The 25,838-nt window shown below is 41.7% G+C and overlaps 1 protein-coding gene across 3 annotated transcripts; it reads left to right on the forward strand.

Annotated features, from left to right (window-relative positions):
- Positions 1-133: 133 nt before the first annotated feature.
- On the forward strand, positions 134-24,698 carry dtx2 (deltex 2, E3 ubiquitin ligase). Of its 3 annotated transcripts, XM_047021084.1 has the most exons (10): positions 134-1,008; positions 1,901-2,486; positions 15,103-15,161; positions 17,104-17,280; positions 18,480-18,547; positions 18,953-19,117; positions 19,260-19,421; positions 19,599-19,688; positions 23,681-23,755; positions 24,161-24,247. In XM_047021084.1, exons 1-9 carry the CDS (start codon positions 696-698, stop codon positions 23,735-23,737), a joined length of 1,677 nt encoding a protein of 558 aa, XP_046877040.1. In that variant the 5' UTR covers positions 134-695; the 3' UTR covers positions 23,738-23,755; positions 24,161-24,247. The 3 variants fall into 3 exon arrangements, with proteins under 3 accessions (XP_046877040.1, XP_046877038.1, XP_046877039.1); XM_047021082.1 differs by lacking the exon at positions 23,681-23,755 and having other exon boundaries at positions 135-1,008; positions 24,161-24,698; XM_047021083.1 differs by lacking the exons at positions 17,104-17,280; positions 23,681-23,755 and having other exon boundaries at positions 135-1,008; positions 24,161-24,698.
- The last annotated feature ends 1,140 nt before the right edge of the window (positions 24,699-25,838 follow it).

Here is a 25,838-nt window from a genome sequence, read left to right on the forward strand (position 1 = left end):
GCTAATATGTATAAACACAATACACACATTGGCCCACAGAATACAAGTAGTAACCTATTTAGTCAGTGCCTGTAGCTTTCAGTTATTGGGGTAAATGTGTCTTATTTAAAAATTTTTAAAAAAAATTGCGTGCGTGCGGCATGTCGTCATTTGCCAAGCAACGACTGATGTTTGGAGATGTGACCAGCTATGTCGGTAGAGCTAGCAGCACCTATCCACACACACTAGCCAATTGATATTGCCAACTGGGATTCCTCTATTTGCCAAAATGGATTCGGGTACTTTCTTTGATTGTCTGACACCTTAACGCAAATCTGGCGCGTTTAGAAATATTTTAGTATGGGGCATTATAACAAGCCAAGCTAGTTAAGCTAGCTAGCAAGCTAGTTTCAGGAAGCTCCAGACCCAAGATCGAAAATGCAAGCTAGCAGCTAGCCAGACGACGTGTTTATCTAGTTAGACAAAACTGGGCGGAGGGGTTTTATCAACTACTGTAGTTTAAGCAAGCCTTGTGGCCTGAAACGTTCGAACTAACTCTTCGGGTTGGTTGTAACAGAACGGGGAAAAGGTCGGTCGTATAGTTTAAGCAAGCCCTAAAGCAAAAGTGAGATAACGTTAAACTGTTTAGCTTCCTAGCTCGCTAGCTAATCTACATTAGCGGCTATCTGGATTTGACGCACTGCTAGCCGGCTGATATGGCCACTGCCTCTGGGTCTTGTGTAGGGATAAACGGGTCAATAAATGGTTCCTCTGTCTCCACCACAACCTCGGGGGCACCTGGACAGTCACAGCCTATGGTCGTGGTATGGGAATGGCAAGATGATCTTGGGTATTGGAGACCGTATAGTGGCCAGGTGAGCGGCTACATCGAACAATACTTCTCCTCTCCGAGGGGACACAGAGGTGGGGGACCTGGTTCCACCAGCATCTGCCTCGGACAATCAGACCCCAGCTTGTCGCCTTATCTCATAGATATACCCAGCCTAAAACAGTTCCGCCAGGATACAGGTATGTTTACCCACATATTATACTACCGGAGCTGTATTTTGCAACTCATTTCACTTGGTGTCAGGATCTGTCGGGCTTTTGTTGTAGCCAGTTAACGTTAGCACACTGTTGTTTTCAACAACTGTGAGCTAGCTTGCTATACTAGGGTATTTTATAGAGCTAGGCTGCCTGCTTTAAATCAGTAAATTTAGCTAGATTTTGTTACACATTAACTTCAAGGTAACACAAATGAAAATTACCAGTCTTGTAAACTGTGTCCCATACAAAAAATGCTGAATCGTTAAATATACTTTCTTGCTGACACTGACAGCCATTGCTAGCAAACCAGCTACCTAACTTGGGTATTATTATTTGCTCGTGTGGTGAGTGAGTCAGGAATTAAACAAGCAGGTGGGAAAACGCGTACTGTACCCCACTTGTCTTATGTTAGTATAGGTCTTGTTAGTTCAGGTCTTGTCTTAGGTTAGTATAGGTGTATAAGGTTAGTATAGGTAATTGTGTATTGAGGTCTAGTATATTGCATACTATTTTTATATTAGGTTTATTATTATTATTATATATTTTTATTTTAGCTTATCATAGATGTAATCTTTGCTCTTAGTACTTATAAGTTATGCTAGGTTGGTTTGTGTTGTCTTGTCACAATAATTTCAGTGCCCAGTCTGACCTTGTATTGTTCTGTACACCCAAAAAAAAACTTGCACTACTTTGTAGCTAACAGGCCTTTATGCCCATGGTTCAATGGAATGACGGTGTTGTTTGACCCCTGCTCAGAAAGTGGTCAGGGAAAAAAGCTGACAATGTTACCTTTCACTGTGACATTGAGTAAGTAGGTCTTGTAACTTTGAAGAATAGGATGTCTTTCACTTAACCTACAATATTTTTTTTTCAGGAAAGACGCGGTCTGTACGTCGTACACTATTTGCCCAGTCCTCTGGCCTTGGCAGTGGTGTCTTCTGGGAGTGGGCCAATGACGAAGGAGGCTGGACCCCATACGAGACTCGAACCTCAATCCTATTAGAGCATAGCTACCAGGCCCGGCAGGCCACGGCCGACCTGGCTTCTCATGGCTATAACTACATAGTGGACCTCACAGCTCTGGCCCAGGTCAACAAGGGCACAGGTTTTAGACGGCAGGTGCGTCGGCAGGGGAACCTCCCATACCCACTAGCCTTGGCCCCCTCGGTCATTCACTCTGGCCCTGCCTGCTCCTGTCATCAGTGTCTGAGCCACAGCAGCACAGGCCCAATGCCCAGTCGCTCGCGCCACTCCTTCTCCTCAGGGCAGCTCAGCAGGCCCAGCCTCCAGGGCCAGGGTAGGGCTACTGGAGCCCACCCCACCTCTGTGTATTCACCGTATCCCAGAAGGCCCCTGTCGGTCGGGGGAATGGCTTGGGGAGGTCCCTGGCCCCCGACACCCTCTGGTCATCTACATGGAACGCCCCTGTCCTACCCGAGCAGTAGTGCCAATGGCTTGAGGTAAGTTCCTGTCATCTAGATCATTGTAGTTAGGTTACATCTAGGTTACTGTAAGACAGATATAGTTGAGATATTCTGGCAGTTGCCAGAACATATTTAGTTGTGGCTCATACAGATCCCATTTGAATGTTTCCATATCAGGGTTTCCCGCAGAAAATGGGTTAGTTAAGGTGGTAGGGTGGGGTTTTCCGTCCGACCGGTGGGGGGCTGGGGATTAGTTTGTGCGATAGACTAATGTGTGTGTGGGGGGGTAGTTTTTGCGATAGACTGATGCGTTCTGCAGAGAAGTGAATTGTTGGTCACTGTTGGAATGGAAAGGAGAAAACAGGACAACGGCGGATATCGTTATATTTTTTTTACTACGTACGTTAAGGCGGCAGGTGTGTGTTGCTTAGGCGGCCGCCTCAACTGAAAAGTGCTGCGGGTAACCTTGCATATGACTAAAATGTGTGTAAGTAAATATTACCTTGAAGTGCTTGAATAGGCGCACTTTGTGTTGTTTGCAGATTGCCCCCCCCCAGTCAGTAGGTCAGCTAAAAGGTGACATTACGTCAGCAAGTACGTCTCACACACTTCCTGCCATTGTAACACCATGTGCCCCCTGCTAGCTGTATGGTGTTAACGCGTGGGAGGACCAGGGGAAATGAAATCCTGTGTCATAACCATGATAGGTTTTATAACACTCAGATCCTCAAACAGGCCTTTGTGTCAGCGTCAGCCTTTATTTATTTTTGGTTATCTGGTTCACATCCTTTAAATAATGCAAGTTTTTTTTTTATTGTATCAAAGAACACATCATTGAAGAGATGTACAAGACCATAACAGAATGGAAACATTCATGTCGGCACCAAAGCACTGATGTTGTAAAAAGAAACATCATCTTTGCGAGACGTGACAGTAAATGGAGGGGTGGGTGTTCTCCTGAATGTCTTTGTCCTTCATGCTTGCGTCTCTTGGGTGCTGTTAAACAAAGATGTGTCAGCAGAATAATATGACACTACAGGAAACCAGGAAGAGAGCCAACACAGAGGGTTGCGGTCCTGTTCTGATGTAGACCAGGAGGGCTGTATGTAGACTCCCATTGTTCATAAGGTGAAAGTAAAAACAGACTCTTTAATTTTTTTTTTATTTTTTATGCAAGGCTACAGTGCATTTGCAAAGTATTCAGTGCGTTTCACTTTTTACACATGCTGTATGTTGAAGCCATATTCCAAAATTGATAAAAAATAAATATAAATAAAAGCAAATCTATTCAAATCACATTCACATTATTCACAGCCTTTGCCATGACACAAAGTTGAGCTCAGGTGCATCCTGTTTCCACTGATAATCCTTGAGATGTTTCTACTACTTGATAGGAGTCCATCTGTGGTAAATTCAGTTGATTCGACATTTGGAAATGCACACACCTCTCTATAAAAGGTCCCACAGTTGACAGTGCATGTCAGAGCACCAACCAAGCCATGAAGTCCAAGGAATTGTCTGTAGACCTCAGAGACAGGACGTATCGAAGCACAGATCTGGAGAAGGGTACAGAAAAATGTCTGCAGCATTAAAGGTCCTAATGAGCACAGTGTCCACCATGTCTTAGGTTAGTATAGGTCTGTAGTATAGCCACCTGACTAGGGGAGTCATTAGAGCGGTTACAGCTATGGGCTAGTTATCTGAAGGTTGGCTGTTCGATTCCCGGCCAGTGCACATGACTTGTGTCCTTGGGCAAGGCATTTCACCCTACTTGCCTCGGGGAGAATGTCCCTGTACTTACTGTAAGTCGCTCTGGATAAGAGCGTCTGCTAAATGACTAAATGTAATGTTCTAGGTTAGTATAGGTCATTATGTGGTCTAGTACATTGTATATTGCATACTTTTCTGTATATTAGGATGTTTATTATTATTAATTGTCATTCTATTTTATTTGAGCTTATCATAGATGTAATCTATGTTCTTAGTACTTATGTTATGCTAGGTTGCTTGCATTGTCTTGTCTCAGTGCCTAGTTTGACCTTGTATTGTTCTGTGCACAATAAAAAACTTGAATCATCCATAAATGAAAGCAGTTTGGAACCTCCAGGACTCTTCCTGGAGTTGGCTGTCAGGCCAAACTGAGCGATCGGGGGAGAAGGGCCTTAGTCAGGGAGGTGACCAAGCATCCGATGGTCACTGAGAGAGCTCCAGCTCTTTGGGAAGAGAGAACCTTCCAGAAGGACAACCATCTCTGCAGCACTCCACCAATCAGGCCTGTATGGTAGTGGCCGACAGAAGCCACTCCTCAGTAAAAGACACATCAGCCTGCCTGGAGTTTGCCAAAAGGCACCTGAAGGACTCTTAGACCTTGAGAAACATAATTCTCAGATTGGGTCCAGAGGTAATCGATTCAAGGTTCATCTTCCAACAGGACCACGACCCTAAGAACACATCCAAGATAACAGCGGAGTGGCTTCGGGATAACTGTGAATGTCCTTGAGTGGCCCAGCCAGAGCTCGGACTTGAACCCGATTAAACATCTCTTGAAAGATCTGAAAATAGCTGTTCACCAACACCCCCCATCCAACCCGATGGAGTTTAAGAGGTCCTGCTAATAAGAATGGGAGAAACTGCCCAAAAATGTGTGTGCCAAGCTTGGCATCATACTCAAAAAAAACTTGAGGTTGTAATTGTTGCCAAAGGTGCTTCAACCAAGTATTGAGCGAAGGCCGTGAATACTAATGTAGCAGGGATGGAAATTAGCACCCCCACCAGCCAAATGCAAGTGATTTTGAGTTGTGGCGGGTAAACTCGCTTCACCTACAGGCCACCGCTGCTGCCATTCACTTAAATGGGGCTTCCCAACGTTCTATACATTATCCCAATAAGCGGGATAATGTATAGAACGCCGTTGTCATTGGGCCTCATTCTCGAACATTTTCTGAAGTTTCTTCTGAAATGTTTCTTAAAGGGGCGATTGATTGCAAAACCGATTTTACCTTGTCATAGTTGAAGAACGACAGTTCGGTGGGTAAAATGAACATACAGTGAATATCAAAGTCCATTGACACCTCTTTCCTATGCAAATCTCAAAATGAAAACGTTTGGCTGTAAAACGCTAGCTTTTCAACAAAGCCACCGGAGTGACGTAGGATGGGGGACTGCCCTTTTTGGCTCTGGTCTGTAGGGCTGTCCCTGACTAAGATTTTCTTTGGTCGACCAAGACTCGACTAAAACGTCTGAAAATCGACAAATCGAAATTTGAAAATTGAAAAGACTAGTATCACCAGTCCTGTTGTAACCGAATGCCGATGGTATTTAGTATCTCTTACAATGTACTACAAATATATTTGTAAATATTGTTTGTTTTACATGCAAATCATCAGAGCGCGCTTATCACTGCCTGAACTTGCAGCATGCAAACTTACGTAAAGGCTGAGTGGGGAATGGTGCAACAGAGAAAGATTTAGTTGTCTTGGCCAGAGAAGAAAATGTCATTCGATTTGGATCTTATAGTTCAAGTTCAAGTCTTTTAGTGTCAGGTGCACAGAACATCACAAGGTTAGACTGGGCACTGAAATTCTTAAGACAAGACAACGCAAGCACCTGGCATAACATAACATATAAGTACACGGAACACAATTTACATCAATGCTGAGCTTAAATAAGTGAACTTCCTACATATACAGATAGCAATAAATATCGACTATACTAACCCTAATACTAAAACTTCCTAAATTACAGATAACAATAAATAGTACGCTATACTAATCCTAAATGCACAAGAACCTGTTCCAACCCTATAACCTATTCTAACCTAAGTGGAGTACAGTACAATAGTGCAAATTTGCAGATCAGTGACTATGTCAATGACCATACAGGAGCCTGTTGGCGAGGTACAGTAGTGCAAGTTACTGATAGAGCAACCAGTAGCTGAAAGTGACAGTGTATAAGTGACTAGTGTGCAGAAAAACAATGTCCATATCAGTGTCCATTCAGAAGCCTGATGGCCCTTGGGTAGAAACTGTTGTCCAGTCTGCGTAATAATAATAGGCATATTCATTTTTCAACCCAGCGCGTTAGCACGAGCGAAGTAGGGCTAGGCCAACGTAAGTTTTTCAGGTGGTAGGCTACATCATATTCAACGTCGAACTATGAAAAATAAAACCGTTGTTGGCAGAGTTTGCATTCAACGTTTTTCGAGTCACCCGGCACTTTGTAAATGTAATTTAATGAAATGCTGCCATACCACAGATTTCTATGCCATTTTGACTAATAACACCGACAAAGTAGGCTATAGCAGAGTTTGTAGTTCTGCAGCCAATTGCGCTCGTGCCGTGTGCAAAATACCAAACCAAAACAAAGCGCAGATTATCAAAAGGGGAAATAGTAACACCTTTTCTTTTAAATTATGTATTTTTAGAGTTTCTTTATTTGTCTTAAATAATATAATCTACAATTTCTGTAAAACATTTAGTTAATTCAGCAATGATGACACAAGCGGGAATCAGATCTCACACTACCATACCAGCTCGACTAAAAAAATCTTAGTCGACCAAGAGCATATCGACCAGAAAATCGAAAGTTGACTGAGTGGGGACAGCCCTACTGGTCTGTATCTTTGTCACGCCCCAAAGTTTACATCCAGACCAGCCCACTCACTGGTGTTCCTTCCCAGTCCGAGGTAGCGTAGATCTCCGATGCTAGTTTCGCTGCGCACTGCTCTGTAGGCTACTTCTAAGCAATAACTATGTTATTGAAAATGGACCACGGTCGTAAATGCTGTACAGGGAAGGCTAACCCTAGTCTTCCCAAGGACCCAAACATTCGACAGGCATGGCTGCTGTTTGTCTATGAGAAGATCCCAGTGAAGTTCGACACGCTATTATACATTTGCTCTGAACATTTCACTCAAGACAGTTTTGTCAACCTTGGGACAATTTCAAGCAGGATTTGCTAAGAAGCTGAACCTGAAAAGATGTGCTTTTCCGACCGTACGCTCATCGCAACTGCAAGCTGTAAGTAGGCTACAATATGATTTTGTCGTTAACAGTTATTAGCAATGTTAACGTCTCCTGTATCTGCAGGTACAATGCTAAACACATCAACATACTTTACTTAGCAGATGACTCTAGCTAGACTAACTGTAGTCGGGATTAGAAGGGAAGCTTCCCAAAAAATAGCCAGAAAACGAATAGTAGTCTGGCTTATTGCTAACGCCTGTCTAGATGATCTATTTAAAAGAACTTGAGAAAGGCAGGTGCTAGATACAGGATACGTTAGCATTGCTAATAACTGTTACCGACAAAATCATACTACAGCTTGCGGTTGTGATGAACGTAAGGTCGGAATGCACCTCTTTTCAGCTACAGCTTCATAGCAAATCCTGCTTTATATTGTCCCAGGTTTTTAAAACCGTCCTTGGTGAAATGGTTCGGGCAAACTTGTCGAGGGTCGAACTGCACAGGGATCTTCTATGCTACGGTATAGACCAGGGTTCTCCAATCCTGGTCCTCGAGGGCCGCTGTCCTGCATGTTTTAGATGTTTCCCTGCTCCAGCACACCTGTTTCAAATGAAAGGTCATTACCCGGCTTCCACAGAGCTTCATAACGACCCATTCATTTGGAACAGGTGTGCTGGAGCTGGGAAACATCTAAAACATGCAGGACAGCGGCCCTCGAGGACCAGGATTGGAGAACCCAGGTATAGACAAACATCAGCCATGCCCGTCTTGTCAATGTTAGATTGACTCTAGCTCATCTGCTTTTTTTTTTATTTGCAAGGAATGCAAGAACAGTTAGATAGCGAAAACACCTACTGTACTTGTAGGCATGTAAACTAGTTTAGCTTGCTAACGTAAGAGCATAGGTATAATGTGTGATGATTTTGCCTTGTTTATTGGCAATGGGGCTAACGTTGTTTCATGTTCCTGACTGTGTTTCATTCAAATAAATACCCGTGTTATGTAAATCTACAATTCACGATGCATGTTTGTCCAGATCTTTGTCAGGTTATTTTTTAGCAAGATATCTAGAGCTACAACAGCTAGCTAACTGAAGCCGAGTAGTAGTTTGGTTGCTAAGCTGTAGCGTAACGTTCTACCCACCTAAATCAATCCAGTTTGATTCGACAACAGAAGTAAAAACAATTAACGTTATAATTTAAAATGATATGTAGTCAATCTGTTGAAAACAGTGTTGTGTAAACACAATAGATATATTTGCGGGTTTTTATTTCAAGTCTACACCTTTGGTGTTTCAGTGAGTGCTGCTGTTAGCCGTGTTGCGTTTTTGCTCCCCAGCTTCACTCGTTGAAAACCAATCAGCACGCAGCTCATCTAAGTATTAATGAGCATACCATAAAAGGAGAAAAGCTAGTGTTTTTTCCCGGGAACATTTCAGAGGATCTATCAGGGGGCATAAAACAGCACCTGGGCCATTTTCAACCCAACCAATGTTACATACCCTATTCTGAGACCTTAAGGAACAGTGTGAAATACCCAAAAAACCCAGTCAATCGCCCCTTTAAGAACTTTGGAAAAACAACGTAAGAAAGAGACCTCCGGCAAATTCATGAACGCTTCAAAATGTATTCCTACGCAGCAGAAGTGTTCTGAGCTGTGCTCCCCCGAGAGTTTTCTTACATTGAAAGCGCGTCCTCGTGCTCCTGAATTTTCATCCATACACGCCCCGACAGCTCCTTATAAGGGCCTGCAACAGCAGTGACGTGTGCAGTCAGAATCGAAACAATTAGGAAAGCAACAGGAACGCAAGTTATGTCCAAGCGAAAAGCAATTGTGCCATATTGTCCTATGCCTAGGGTGCACACTCGTCCCTTTAAATAGGTCGAGTGATCAGTGATAATTGGATGGCCTGGTTGAATTTATATGATGTTCAAGTCCAAGTGCAAGTTAAAGGTCTTATTTGTCACATACAACATCATACATTTAAATGGCTTGAGATGCACCTTCCTGCCAAAGCAAATTCCTTGTCTGTGCAAACTTTCATGGCAAATAAATACCATTCTGATTCAGATTCTCATACCAGTAAGATGAGCAGTGGAATTGTTCTCCACTAGATCTAACGGTGTGCACACTGAGCAAGGTAAATTATTATAATTAGGGATGCACGATAATATCTGCACGTCATCGGTATCGGCAGATAAAAGCTTCAAAACTTAATTATCGGCATCTGCAGATATGAAACTTTCTGCCGATGTACCTGGCCGATAAGGTGACGTGCAAATTATGCGCACGCGAAGCAAATGTTTAATTAAGCAATAAGCCCGTCACGTTGTGCCTAACAACTCCCCTTACCTGTTCTAAAATCAGCGCAAAACACGGACTTGCGGGTCTTATTTTCTAAAACTTACTACAAATATTTGAAATGGTTCCATAAATAAAGACAATCAAATTTAAGAAACAAAACAGTTTAATAATAAACCGTCATTCTTCCGCCACTACAAAGTATAGTCCCTACATAAATCGTTGCCACGCAACAGATTGACGGCCCATATCGTCTTTATAGTGCCGGCTTCATTCTTTGCCTTTGCTAACGCTTCGATTTCAGCCTCTCTGCATGCCTGGTCTTATTAAACTCTTTCTCCTCCATTCTGTTAAGTCTCCCACCACTCGACAAACGTCAGCCCACCCAGCAAATCAAAATTCACAACAAATGTTGCCATTTTCTTTATGACTAGGTTGCTTGCTACCGTTTATAAAACAATTGGGTTTTTTCGACTTAAATAGCTGTTTCTGATTGGACGAGAGACATTCCATGAGTTGAATTATCCCACAACAACCCACTCTGACTTTTCACTCCAATAATAATTCACTCCGCGATTCGCGTTGATACAAATAAGTAACCATAACAACGGGGACGAGTCAAAGCCTCCATTTACAATTTTGAAAAGAAGCTAACTTGTATATACAACAATGAGTGACTTCAATATTTATTTTAACGTATTTGAAAAATGTTTCTTTTCAGAATGTACTGTGTCAGTTTCACGTAACCGCTCATCTCACATCACATTCGCTATTCACAGCGCTAGTCAATCTACTTCAGACGGGCTGCGGCCGACACGACAGCAGTAGCAGCAACTCTACACATGGCCAATTATTTTCTTCTTAAAAATCGTGATTTTATTTGGGGACAATGACATGGATCGATAGCTGGCTAGTCTGGTCGTTAAACATACTGTCAAATTATAATTACAGTTTGGAGAAAATGTCAACTTTGATGCGGTCATCTCACATCCATTTGCTATTCAACTCGCTCCACAGGCTGCGGCCGTACTGTAGCTTAGTACTAGTATGGCCGATACTTTGTTCGTGAAAATCTTGATATTGATTTTGGGACAGTGACATGGCTGGTTAGCTAGCAAATCTTCTTGTCAAACATAGTTAATATAATTTTACAGTGTTTGTCAACCGTACACAATGTTATCGCCTTTGAATCTTGCTAGCATAACGTTAGCCTTCGGGCTAATAGCTCAGCTGACGTTGACACCAGAACTATTCTTTTGGTGCGAAGGAACAATGGCCAAAAATTTGTAATCAATAGCTGTATTTAAATGTTAATTGGTTGACTATAATTGTTTTTATAAAAGCAATATAGTACGAGTGCGAGTGGGGTTGTTGAGGGATATACCACGGGTGTTGTTGCTTCCGGCCTCGTGGCTACGGCCGAACACCACCCGTGGTATATCCCTCAACAACCCCACTCGCACTCGTACTATATTGCTTTAGTAAATTTAACGTCTTTTTTTTATTTGAAATATTCGATGCGCAGTAATATGGAATGTTATGTTATGAGGACAACTTAAAAGATTATGCTGGATTTTACAACGGCATGGAACGCGATATAGCCAATCAGAATCAAGGATTGGAACAATCAGTTTTAGAAGTTACTATGAGCGCCAACAACATGATCAAACATGTCGGCTGTGTGGCAGGATTTCACAGTATCAAAGGATGATGACAAAATGGCTATTTGCGGAGTTTGTTACAGCTGCATTTCTGTGCGTATGTGTCAAGAATGTGTCATTGTCAACAACACAGTTCTAAGGAAACTGTAGTTGTTCAAGGAGGTATTGTTCAAGTATGAAAATTGTGACATGAAAGTATAAATAAATCTGCCATATTTGAAATCATTTCAATAGTTTTCTAATGTCCCATATCAACAGCAAGTACCCCATCATAATAACAGATTAATTCTAGTACAGGAGAGACTTTTCAATAATTAAAAAGCAGAGGTGTATATATCGGTATCGGCATTGGCAATCAGCTTGTAAATATCGGCATATCGAATATCGGCTGAAATTCAATATCGTGCATCCCTAATTATAATTATTTTAATCCAAGGATATCTGTAGTGTTGATGTGAACGATTTTTCACAAATTAATGAACACTTCTAACACAGTTTTCTTAAATGCGATTCTCCTTGTGGTTTTCTAAGGAATCGCATTTGAGACAACTGGCCGATTTACGACTGCTATTTCGAGTTCGGAAAGTCTTCTGAATTTCAGAACAAATCCCAGATGTTAAAAGTTTTCCTAAATCCAATTCAGAAGAAATCCCTTCTTAAATTCTTCTTAACTGCGTTCGAGAATGAGGCCCATTATCAGGAAAATAAGCCCCTTCGGGCTAACAGCACCCCTCTGCTTTGCGTCGGGGTGCTGTTAGCCCTGTCGTGGAAGATGAACGCTCAGGAAAGCACCTCTGAAACTTCAGAATCTGATTCTGATGAGCAGAAGTAAATTGTACTGGGAGTGGGGAGGATGGGTGGAGGAATGTTAATTTGTTGTTTAATCTGCCCTACTCATTTAATGAAATGTAAATCAGTTTGGGGTTTGTGTATGTATAATAGAAAAAGAGAAAGTGTCAGTGTTTCATTGAGACTTGAGATTAAATAAACTGCTTAAGTATTGTAGATCTTGTAGTAAATATTTTCACATGTAGTTACACATTGTCGGCTAAAAACAAGAAAGTGGCTGGTGAAAACATTAGGGCTGTCCCCACTTGGTCGACTAATCGATTTTCTGGTCGATATGCTTTTGGTCGACTAAGATTGTTTTAGTCGAGCTGCCATATGGCAGTGTGAGATCTGATTCCCGCTTGTGTCATCATTGCTGAATTAACGAAATGTTCAACAAAAATTGCAGATTATATTATTTTATTTAACCAACTCTAAAAATATATAATTTAAAAGAAAAGTTGTTACTGTTGCCTACTTTGTCGGTGTTATTAGTCAAAATGGCAAAGACATCTGTGGTATGACGGCATTTCATTAAAGTACATTTACATTTACAAAGTAACGGGTGACTCGAAAAACGTTGAATGTAGGGCTGTGAAAAATAACGCGTTAACGCGTTATGATTAAATAACAGGATTAATTCGTTATTTTTGTTTAACGCATTTAACGTAATATAACCACAATTCCACCCAATCTGCAACTTCTGGATGAGAAGTTTGTGTTCCAAAAAAACTAAGATGGAACATCCAATAAAACCAAAGTGATATGCACACTCTGCGGCAGGGCTCCAGACTCCGATCAAATGGTCGCATTTTGCTACCAGTTTTTGAGACAGTGCAAGCATTTTTTACAAGCACTCGCGCATGTGTGACCTACAAATTTTGAATTCATTGGGTGTGCACAATGTCAGCACACGTTAGCAACAACGCATAGATACGACGTTCTAGTAAGACAGCGATATCAGCTTTCCTTCTGCATTAGTACTGTAGCTTAAAGTCTAGGAAAGTTGATGCTATTTTTCGCTAGGTACCTATACACCTAGCTAAAAGTCTTGGAAAGTTTTTTCGCTAGGTTCCTACGAACATGTCTTAATCTGCCAGACAAGTGGGTGCCCCTTCGTTCTTTTGGTGAGCAGTTTCACAAGCCCTTCTTACCCGGCGTCATGGAGCCTAGCAGCTAAATACTTATTTAGCACTGGCGTTGTATCCCTGCCTGTGTTTGAGCTGTTGCTCTGTTATACTCGGCAAGTATCGTGTTGTGGTGTCGGAGGACTGATCGAAAAGTGCATCATACATTTAAGTCATTTAGCTAAGACTTGGATGTACAGGTCGTAATGTCTCATTAAATAATGTATTTAAAATCAAGCTTATATGGTGCGTCGCAGGGGCGATTCTAGGATCAGACCTTTAGGGGTGCTCAGCCCCCAATGAGAATGTGACATGAATACAGTGCCTTGCAAAAGTGCTAAACGTAAACCCCCTTGCTAATATAAATCCCTAATTTCACTGGATAACAATTAATACATTTATGTATTATTATGCAAAATATTGAATGAAAAAACTAAGGATGTTCCTTTCTTCATAAACTACCAGCATCAAATGATAATAAACAATATATCTAAGAAAATATTAATAAAAAAAATATTGAGCATGAGCACACGCAAAATCAAAGACGCACACTAATGACAACAATTCGGAAAATCGGTAATATGTAACTAATCATGATTAATCCACAGAAACCTGTGATTAATTTGATTACAATTTTTAATCATTTCACAGCCCTAGTTGAATGCAAACTCTGCCAAAAACAGTTTATTTTTCGTAGTTCAACGTCAAAAATTATATAGCCTAACACCTGAAAAACGTAAGTTGGTCTAGCCCTACTTCACTCACGCTAACGCGCAGGGTTGAAAAAGGAATATGCCTATTATAAGAATCACATCCAAATCGAATGACATTATCTTCTCGGGCCAAGACAAAAATATTTCTCTGTTGCAACGTTCCCCACTCAGCTTCTACGTAAGTTCGCATGCTGCAAGTTTTCAGACAGTGATAAGCACGCTCTGATGATTTGCATGTTAAACAAACAATATTTTTAATTTGTAGTACATTGTAAGAGATACTAAATACCATCGGCATTCGGTTACAACTGGACTGGTGATACGAGTCTTTATTAGTAAGCCATCAGCGGCTGAATCTGAATCTGTCCAGCAGCCAATGAGTCAGATCGCGAAAATGTTTTTTTTTTTTTTAGCGTTTCAAAGTTCGATGAGTCGATTTTCAGACGTTTTGGTCGACCAAAAAAAATCTTAGTCGGGGACAGCCCTAGAAAACATTGAGTGGCTGGTAGATTTTGAAATCCACCTGCCACAGTGGCCGGTGGACATTTTTTTTAATTTCCATCCCCAGTTATGTACATGTTATATTTTCATTCTTGATTTTTACAAATGTATTAAAAGTTTTAATTTTGTCGTTAAAGGGTATTGTGTGTAGAATTGAGGATTTTTTTATTGATCTAATCCATTTTGGTATAAGGCTGTAACATATCAAAGTGTGGACAAAGTTAAATGCTGTGAATACTTTACGGATGCACTGTATGCTATCTCTTAAACAGTCATTTGCTCAGCAGAAGTATCTTGGATGGTATTATGAGATTTGTCACTATTGGAATATGTCTGAAATTTGCAGCCTCTGTAAACACTGAATCAGTATTTGAGGACAGTTTAAACCAAGCCAGGTCTCATTAAACACACACACTAAGATCAAATAGTGTATGTGCTATTCAGCCAATATAATAGGTGACTCCTTTCATGCTAACCCTGTGACATCCTCAGAGATTCTAATGCCTACCTTTTGCGTGTCACTCGCCTACATTAATCTCCTGTATGTCCTCCCACAGTGTCCCTGCCATCCCAGTGCAGCTGAATGGATCCACCAGCGTGAGCTCAGCCTTAGCAGGTAAAGAGGTTCTGAAGAACTTATTTAGAACGTGCTTTGTCTCGGATGTCTCTGTATCCTCATTCCTCATCCCTGTAAACTCATCACGTAAGTGATTTCATAGCGTGTCATTGTTTTTGCCGTTTTACTCCTCGGTAGTGGATGGAAAAAGAAAGCATTTTGTTTTAAGAAGATGGCAAGTTGTCTTGTGAGTAGGGATGAGTGTTAATATTTTAACAAATCCGATTCCTTATTAATTCCTGTTTATCGATTCGATTCCTTACCGATTCTCTTATTGATTCTTATTGGGCGGGGGGGGGGGGGGGGGGGGGGGGGGGGGGGGGTGAGCACAAACGGGTTTATTTACATTAATTTTCTTTTATATAATTTTCTATAATGCTACACACCATATACATGTTGTCGTTGCTCTTCCTCTACACTTCTATTTGACCTATAGCTAAGCTAGCGTAGCTATAACTGACATAGCTTAGCTATAGAATCTTCTATTTTCAGCCACGGTCAAATCATATAATATGACAGTGTTGCTCAGTTTCATATTTTGGGTTAACACGACAACGCGAACGTTTGATAACACACGCCCTCCGATAATTCACGTGAAGTGATCAATAATGGGAGACGAAAGTTGCAAAAATGTATGCTTCAAACGACGGGACAGAAGATAACATGATCAACTACACACAATCAAGGCAAATTGCTTCACTAACTGACAAGTGGTTGTGATCACTTTTGAGGAGTTAAGCTGTACCTTGGATAGTTAGAGATGAAGCGCGAACGTTAGCTGCTGCATGCATCGAACACTGACATTCCAGTAACTTCATTCCATGCTGTGTGTTCAAATGCTTCTTCATATTTGTTGCATTTCCTTCCTTCGACGAAATAGACCTTTTCCATGCGTTACAAGTGGCGTTGTTGTCATTTTGTTGTGTGAAATACAACCAAACTTTAGAACGCTTCTGCCTAGTTGCCATGCTTGCTGCAGTCGAATGAACTATAAAAATGTGCTTTTGCGCAACTACACAGAGAACCGTTTGCAGAATCGTTAAAGAATTTGGCTGACGATTCCAGGGAATCGGTTCACTAGGAACCGGTTCTCGATACCCATCCCTACTTTGGAGTGTCAGTGTGAATCGAGAGCAACATATTGTAAAATACATAAACACATTTATCAAATTGAATCATTTCAGTTAACATTCTCTCAGCGTTTTTATTTATTTATCTTGGCTTAAGTACCTCAGCTTTCCTTGAACATACAGTGGGCTAGTCACCTTGGAGAACTCAGTGCAAATAGATAGCAGAGGGAATGCACTGTACAGCCAACAGGTTTATGTGATAGACCTGACAAAGACAGATTTCAGCCATAAAAGCTTTTGTCTACCAGGGATATAAAGCTCCTTTGTAAAGTCAATGGCAATAGCCTTGTCACTGTCTAAGGAACAAGCCTCTTTGTACATCTGTGGACAGCTGGCTTATCCCTTCCTGTATCTGGAATATACGCAGACTGATGCTGTGTCAGTCATGGAAAGCCACACTTTCAGTTTCCAATGCAGGCTTGATTGGAGAAGCCTTGTTAAGGGTTAATTCCTCTACTGTCGTCATGGCGTCAGAATGTTATGTGTATGCGCGTCTGACCAGCACTAAGTATATTCTCTCTCTCTTTAGGCTGGCCCATACTTTGACAAAAGGTGCTTTGTTATAACAGCATATGCTCATATTTATCAATTCCTTTTAATTTGTCAGTCTCCTTATCGCATAACTCTTATGTAACCTACCAGGTTATCTGTTAGGGATAAACTCCCGCTTCTTCCCAGATGCAAGCCCCAGTCCAGCCTAGTACCTGGCATTCTTTCCGTCACTGCTGACTCCTGCATATCTCATCCCTTTGGTTCCCCCCCCCCCCCCCTCCCTGCTGCATGTCTCCACCAACCCCACCCCACCACTCTAGGCATGGCCTCCATTTTGATGTCAGCAGTGGGGCTCGGAGTTCGCTTCACCAGTGCCCCCCTCCCCCAGCAACAGCAAGCTCCTCCTCTCTTCCCCCACACCAACAGCACCAGCAGCAGCAGCAGCAAAAACCCCAGCAACAGCTCCGTTAGGAGGGCAAAGAGGCAGCACAGGACAGGTAGCTACGCCACCCTCCTCTGGTCACCCCCCCCCTTCCATCTGCTGCTTCAGCTCAGCCTCTACCACCCCACTGCCCCCTAACTTGTGCTGCTCACCGTGTTTCTCTCCCTTTTTGATTCATGGCCAGCCAGTCCGAGGAAAAGTTTCTCTTGTTTACATGCCTGGCTCAATTCTTTGGAGGCTTCAATGACAGAAAAAAAAAAATATATATATAATATCCTTAATAATGGAATGGCATTTAATGTAAGATTCAGAAATGTGTCTACTTTTACTACAGTAGGTCCAAACTCTTTGAAAACTTTCAATTACTATCTAGCCTACATGGAATCTGCCACTTCCCCAGACATGATTGGCAGTTTAAAGCAAAAATATTTGCCTCCTTAAAGTTTCTCCTCATCCAAAGAGACTTAAAAGGCAGTGTGTTTGGATTTATCTCTGTGGGCTACACATGTTTTTCTTTTTGCCAAATTTCTTACTGCATCCAATTGCTTTGTTGTTGTCTGTCAACTGCTTGCCATAATCCATCGATATGGCATATGCCATCATTTATATTCACACTACATCAGTTTGCATTACTGACACACATTTTCCTCAAATGAACAGTTTATCATCTAAACAAGTTTTCAAGTAATGACACTGCTTGTCCGTTATCTTGTTCTAGAACAAACTGGTACTCACAAAACAAACTCCGGTTGTAAGAGTGAGGAACTGTGTGTGCATGATTTTTTGGGGTTGGAGGATTGGTGGATTAGTCAGTTTCCAACTCCCCTTTCTTTTTCCTTCCAACCTTGACTGTCAAAATGTTCAACTACAAGGTGCTTTGTCTTGTCAGCTCACATTAGATCTCAAATCTGAAAATGCCCTAGCACCATACAGATTTTGCCTAATAGGGACATAATTGCTTGTACAGTAATAAATAGTATGTGATAAAGTTGTGTCAAGTACTTAGAACATCCATTGTTTGCTTCCTTTTTATTTTATTTTTTATTGTTAATGATAAAACACAACCATTTCACTCCTATCAGGAAAGCAAGGGAGTTGACAAGGTCCCTATATGTTCTCCTCCCCTCATCTGGTTTAGTCATCGGCCTGATCGATGTGGTAGTCACATCCAATTCTAAATGTGGTCTGAGTCTCGGTTTGTGTGTGTGTGCCTGGCAGCTTTCCAAAAGTGTTCATTGTATCTTGTTCCCCCAGCCACGGCTCAGAAACCAGAGGAGGTGATTCACCGCTACATGGAGGAAGTAGCCTCGGCCCAGGATGAGGTGCGCATCTCAATACCCCCTCCTGCTCCTGAACACTGTTCTCTATATCCATTCCTCCTCCCCCCTGCTTCTCAACACTGTTCTCAATATCCCTTCCTGCTACTCAACACTGTTCTCGATGTCCCATCCTCCTTCTTCCCCTACTCCTCAGCACTGTTCTCAATATTCCCTCCTCTTCCTTCCTGCTCCTCGATACTGTTCTCAATATCCCTCCTCCCCCCTGCTCCTCAGCACCTATCAAGCTGTACATTGATTCTCTGTTCTGTTACATTCAAAGACAAACAAGCAATGTTTGCAATCTAACTTCTCTGTGGCTAGAATTTAACGTCTGGATTTAGACGGAATCCCCCCACCACCCCCAAAGTCAACCTACTGCTCATAATCTTATTCCGGTGTCTTGTCCAGGACTGCAGCATCTGTATGGACCGCCTGTCCTGTCCGTCAGGCTATGACACCGCCTCCGAGGGCGGGGGCCCGTCCATCCCCCCCGCCGCCGTGGGGAAGTTCACCAAGTGCGGACACACCTTCCACATGCTCTGCATGCTGGCCATGTATAACAACGGAACCAAGGTAGTCCACCAGACTTCCACAAATATTTTTTTATCTGCTCATATATAAACATATAAAGTGATGCGATAATGCTGGTGCACTGCTGTGGTCACGTGGAGAGGGGAAAACTGAGCATCATAAGGTTGGTTCACTGTGTCTTAAGGACGGTAGCCTCCAGTGCCCTTCGTGCAAGACAATCTACGGGGAGAAGACAGGGACTCAGCCCAAGGGAAAGATGGAGATCTACAGCCTGTCCCAGTCCCTCCCCGGCCACCCGGACCACGGCACCATCCAGATCATATACAGCATACCCCCTGGAACACAGGTCAGAACCCTATCTTGTTCTGGCCTGACCCCCTGTCTTACCACCATGTCGCGCTCTGGCTCTAGCCTGGTCCCCGTCCTACCTCCGTGTCCCACTCCAGCTCTGACATGGCCTCCTACCTCCATGTCCATTTTCAGCTCTGGGTCTCAATTCCCCTCCCCTCTTTTGTCAATCCAGGGTCCAGAGCACCCTAACCCAGGTCAGCCCTACACCTGCAGAGGCTTTCCACGCTTCTGTTTCCTTCCAGACAACAACAAGGGTAGAAAGGTAAACACACACTTAAGGTGTCATTCAACTCCCACACAACCCCTGAAGTGTCATTACACTTCTAAATAATCCCATAACACATCAAGTCCGAATGTGTATAAACTGAACAAAATGTATAACTTGAATCATTCAAAAGGTGCAGAAATATTGCCACCTTCCCTCCACCCAAATGTAATATAATGTGTGTTCAAAATGTCAGTGTTTTATGTACCACCGCAGTGACAAATTAAGTACACGGAATATGTCTGTGTTCTGAACGCTTTACTCCAGTTGCTAATTGAATTCTGTGAATGCAGTGTTTCCCACAAATAGACTATTTTGTGGCGGTGCGCCACAGAATCAACACCGGACGCCACATATTGTGTTTCGTAATATATATTTTTTTTACACTATTTAGGCTAAAACACGCAGCGTTTTTGTTAACCTACATTTCCTTCCCTGCTCTCCCTCCGTCTCTGTCACTCACGCCCAGACAAACACACACAGACACAATGTCAGCACACGTTATCAACGTTGCATACATACGCCGTTCTAGTAAGACAGACAGCTATATCAGCGAGACTTCAGCATTAGTACCGTAACTAAAAGTCTAGGAACATTTAGGCAACTTTTTGCTAGGTACCTACGGACATGTCTTAATCAAAGGTTCCCCTTCGTTCTTTTGGTGAGCAGTCTCAGGAGCCCTAGCTACTTACCCAGCGTCATGGAGCCGACCAGCTAAATAGTTATTTAGCACTAGCTTTAATATAATAAAGTTCTGTGGGTAACACTTTATTTGAAGGGGTGTGAATAAGAGTGACATGACACTGTCATGGCACTGCCATAACCATGACATGACACAAGAAAGGATGTTTATGAATGTTGTCATTTGGTGAATTTTGTCAATTCTCATGCAAGGTTGACATTGTGTGTGATCTTTGTTATGACAACTTGACATTAACTGAGACAAAATCACCTGTCAATGTCTTTGTCATGACATCTTGACATTAACTGAAACAAAATAACCTCTCATAAACAAATCATAGAAGGCCTGATTATCAAACTTGAAGAATATATTTAGCTTTATGTGAGGCTGTCTTGCTGTTGCCTCTCCAGTGCACCTGTTGTCACTTTCATTTGCACCAAAACAGGTGATATTGATTCATAATTGCTTATGCTTCCTAACTGGACTGATTGATATCGCCGAAGTTTAAATGACAGTGTAATATTGTGGTGAGTATGTCTTCCATACATTTTCAGAACAGTGTATTTAGCTTTATGTGTTAGCATTAAATACTACTATCATATGTGGTTGGTTTTGACGATGGCTATAATGAGACCATTATAAGTGGTAACATTTTCACTTGTCATAACGATTTTATTAACTGCTATTACACCTTCCAATACTTGTATAACAGTGTCATGAATATTTTCTTTGATCTCAAGTACAGTGGTAACATTTTCACTTGTCATAAAGATATCATTAAGTGTTATTACACTGTCAAATGCTTTTATAACAGGGTTATTAACATGTTCCTTGACCTCAAGTACACTGGTAACATTTTCACTTGTCAGAAAGATATCATTAAGTTTTATTACACTGTCAAAAATATACACGTTAACTTCTCACTCAAACAGAGGGTTTCAACATATTCTCTGCAGGTACATTTTGTAAAAAAAAAAAATCCAGACCTAAGATAGAAGATAGTTAAGTAATGGGCAACTTTAGGGTAAGAAACCATGTAATTAGCAGAAAGTCCTTGTCGTTTTTCAGCTCCCAGTTGGCCTCCTCCAGGTATTTAACGCAGTCCTCAAGGTGTTCAATCTTTTGTCGATCCATATTGGTTTGTTGTCATCCTCCCGCCATGTGTGCGTTTGGTGAAACGAGTTTCCATCTAGCTAGCAAGAGTTGTACAAAGTAAAGAACACAAACACCATGTAATGTCAGCTCCATTAGTAAACTCACAGTTCCTCAGGTAATTTTGGCTAATCTAGCTAGCTGTTTAAAATGCGCTTGCTAGAAGAACAAATCATGCTAGCGCTACTAGTACTAACGTTAGTCTGATACATGATGATAAGGCCTACGGAGTTAGCTTAGCTAGCGAGCTAACACCAGCTTACTTTACTTCGAACAAGAACGATATATGTCAATGGTACAGTAAATTCCCGAAGAGAATCCGAGTATTATGTTTACCTTACCTCAAATAGCTCTAACTTTTTTGGCAACCTTGTGCGTTTATATCGTCTGTTTAAATCAGTCTGGAACTGATTTACTGTCTGAACAGTCTGCTTTGTCGTTGGTCAAGTAAAGAGCGACAAGGGAAGGTCAAATTACGTACTTTCCTGTCTAACGGATAACTACTTTTTGGGTGCGATATTCAAGGAAATCCAGATCAGAAACGGGTTGTTTTTGGATTAGAAACTAGGCAATTACTGTTGCAATGGCAGGATTATTCCGATCACTTAAAAAACACATTAGACATTCTGATACTAAAAGGAACAAAAGAAGAATAGTTAGATGGATGCAGAAATTGGGTATACTGAAGAGCAGGATGAGCAAAATGTAAGCATGCATTTGGTGATATTCGATTGATGGGTTGCGGTTGAAAATTAAGCATGAACTTGTCTCTATTTACGTTAGCTTGCTAGATTTAAGGGTACTGTACCTATTGTTATCATAAGTATTATTTTTATTTGTATCAATGCTGCCCTAAACTACTTGTGTAACTCAAAAGGTCATTTGGTAAGAATTGCTAGAACTTATTATAGAGCCTGAAAGTTGGAAATTGGCATTAGGCTAGGCCTTCCAAAACATGTGGACAATAACGACAATATGTTCTTATCTAGCTAATATGATATTTGCTATTTGTATATAGGTGCGTTGGAGTTGGCCAAACTAAAACAACAAACCAAGACGGATCGACAAAAGATTGAACACCTAAAGGGTGTGTTAGCTAAATACCTGGAGGAGGCCAACGGGGAGCTGAAAAACAAATTGCCCATTACTTACCTATATTCTATGTTATGTCTGGTTTTTTTTTGTTTTTTTTTTTACAAAATGTCCCTGCAGAGAATATGTTGGAACCTTCTGTTTGAGTAAGAAGTTAACGTGTATATTTTTGACAGTGTAATAACACAATGATATCTTTATGACAACTGAAAATGTTACCACTGTACTTGAGGTCAAGGAAAATATTCATGACACTGTTATACAAGCATTTGATAGTGTAATAACACTTAATGATATCTTTATGACAAGTGAAAATTTTACCACTGTACTTGAGCTCAAAGAAAATATTCATGACACTGTTATACAAGCATTTGACAGTGTAATAACACTCAATGATATCTTTATGACAAGTGAAAATGTTACCACTGTCCCTGAGGTCAAGGAAAATATTCATGACACTGTTATACAAGTATTTGACAGTGTAATAGCACTTTGGATCTACAACCGTTTATGAGAGGTTATTTTGTCTCAGTTAATGTCAAGTTGTCATGACAAAGACATTGCCAGGTGATTTTGTCTCAGCTAATGTCAAGTTGTCATAACAAATACATCACAAACAATGTCAACCTTGCATAAGAAATTACATAATTCACAGAATGACACCTAATGACATCATTCATAAACATTCATAACCATGACATGACACATGAAAGAATGTTTATGACAGTGCCATGACAGTGTCATGTCACTCTTATTCACACCCCTTCAAATAATGTGTTACCCTGTTAGGTGTAACAAATTATTAACAAAGGAAATTTTCCCCCCGGGGGCGGCAAAATAATTTATTTGAAATAAATTTGTGGCGGGGAGGAGGGGGGGGGGGGGGGGGGGAGGAGGAGCTGTTGAAGGCCTCTCAATGTTGGCAAACTTTCTGCCAGGCTTAATAATAATAATGATAAGACTTTATTTATATAGCACATTTCAGACAAGAATTGCAGCTCAAGGTGCTTTACATAAAATCAATAAAAATAATAATATAAGTAATAAACCCTTCTGAACACAGGCCGCAGTCTTTGCGGTAATCCAGAACACACAAGACGGGTTGTGTTCCACTTGTTGAAAGCTGCATCTGACAGATGTAAGAACGATTCTTTAATGTTTAATTCCCAATGGGAATCAGTGAATGTAGAAAGAGCACATTTATGAACAAGTCAGCTAATATTTGAATGAATAGCACTTAGAGATGCAGTTATGGTTGATATGGAAGATGAAAGAAATGATTAAATAAGCATCAAGTCGAGTTTGACGTTGGCTTCTATTGAGGGGACAACTTGTACTCACACAGGCTTGTTTGAGCCATGCTCATCCTCCTTCCTCCTCCAACCCCCTTCCTCTTCCTGTCTCTTCTCTCCTCCTCAACCTCCTCTCTCCCTCCTGCTCCCTTTCTCTCTCCTGCTGCTCCCTTTCTCTCTCTCCCTCCTGCTCCCGTTCTCTCATCTTCCTCCCTTTCTACTCCCTTCTTCTCCTGCTTGTCCTTCCTCAGGTACTGGAGCTGCTGAAGGTGGCGTGGACCCGCCGCCTCATCTTCACTGTGGGAACCTCTAGCACCACAGGCGAACGTGACACAGTGGTGTGGAACGAGATCCACCACAAGACAGAGATGATGTCCAACGTGTCGGGCCATGGCTACCCGGACCCCAATTACCTGGACAATGTCCTGTCAGAACTGGCCTCTCAAGGGGTGACCGAGGACTGTCTCACCAAACAACCGGGATTCAACCAAGCAGCACAAGGCTCCGGATTCTAAAAAAACAACACCTATATTCATATACATTCTGCATATATGAATCATGTATGTTCATACATTGTATGACTTGATAAGGGATAAACAAACTAGTCACATTGCATTGTATTGTACCGGTTCAATTTTGGTTGCATGCCGAATGCGATCTTAGTCTTATAGATCCAGGGATGTTAGTGGGGGAACTCAAAAAACTTGTTTTAAAGGAGACATGATATGCTGTTTTTGGATGCTTTTATATAGGCCTTAGTGGTCCCCTAATACTGTATCTGAAGTCTCTTTCCCGAAATTCAGCCTTGGTGCCAAATTATAGCCACTACGAGTAGTCCCACAATGAGCTTTCCTCAGAACGCGCTGTTTTGGTGTCTGTAGCTTTAAATGCTAATGAGGAGGAGAGGGGCGGCAACATGCGCTAATGTTTACAACGGATGTATCGCAATGGCTCGTAGCCCCCGTTGCTGTAAGATGCCTCGAATTTAGCCATTCTCATCTGATCACCCTGGTTTGCAGAGGTGCACACTCATAGTCATTTCAATGAAGAGAAAGGCGGATATCGCGCGCCATTACACCAACAGCAAAATGGTTATCCAAATAACAAAGAAGTGTACAACACTGGCGTTACGGCGTTTGTATTCACACACATACTTGATGCCATCTACCTTTACATTAGCAACAGTAACTCAGCTGTTAGCTGCAGAGCTAATGTTACAGCCACATTATAAGGGTAGCAAGCTAGGTAACCATATACAGTAAAGCAACAAAATGATATAGCGTTAGTTAACTTACTTGTCCAAGGTTTGTAGCTTGACAAAGGAGAGTTAGTAATGATCCAGAATTTTTTTCAGCATGGCCAGTTTTGTATTGGCTCAAGTTGAGGAAACAGTAGAGGCTGAAATGTTTGGCGCAGACATACAAAACTTTGTGAAGTTGTGTCGGTGCAATTCCAGCGAAAATCAAATTAAGATACTGGTTTTGCTTGGATGAAGGAACTAAAAAAATACTTTTGTTTTGATTTGTACATCCAAGCACTGAGCAACTGTTAAGCTTCGTTTGTTTGCTCGCCATGATGTCTCTCCAGGAAAAACCGGTATCGCACTCGCCCTTGCACGGTGGTAACTCAGTTTCTCATGGGCGGGCCAGATGATCTGGGCGGGCAAAGCAGAGAGAGGGGAGGTAACCTTGCTCCTATCTACGTCACTAGGAGGAGATTTTCAAACAGAGCAATTGAGCCTTAATTTTGTCAAAGGCGGAGAAGAACACGCAGGGCTTGGTTTACACTTATCGAAAATTCTAGCCACTGGGGGACCAAAGGCAGGCTAGGGGAACTCGTATTAATGTTAAATAACCTCATAAAATGAAGTTTTCATGTCATGTCTCCTTTAAAGACGGGCGCTGGTGAAAACGGTAATTGAAAGACTAT

This window comes from Hypomesus transpacificus, chromosome 6 (genome assembly GCF_021917145.1).
Source record: "Hypomesus transpacificus isolate Combined female chromosome 6, fHypTra1, whole genome shotgun sequence".
In the NCBI taxonomy this organism is placed as follows: Eukaryota; Metazoa; Chordata; class Actinopteri; order Osmeriformes; family Osmeridae; genus Hypomesus; species Hypomesus transpacificus.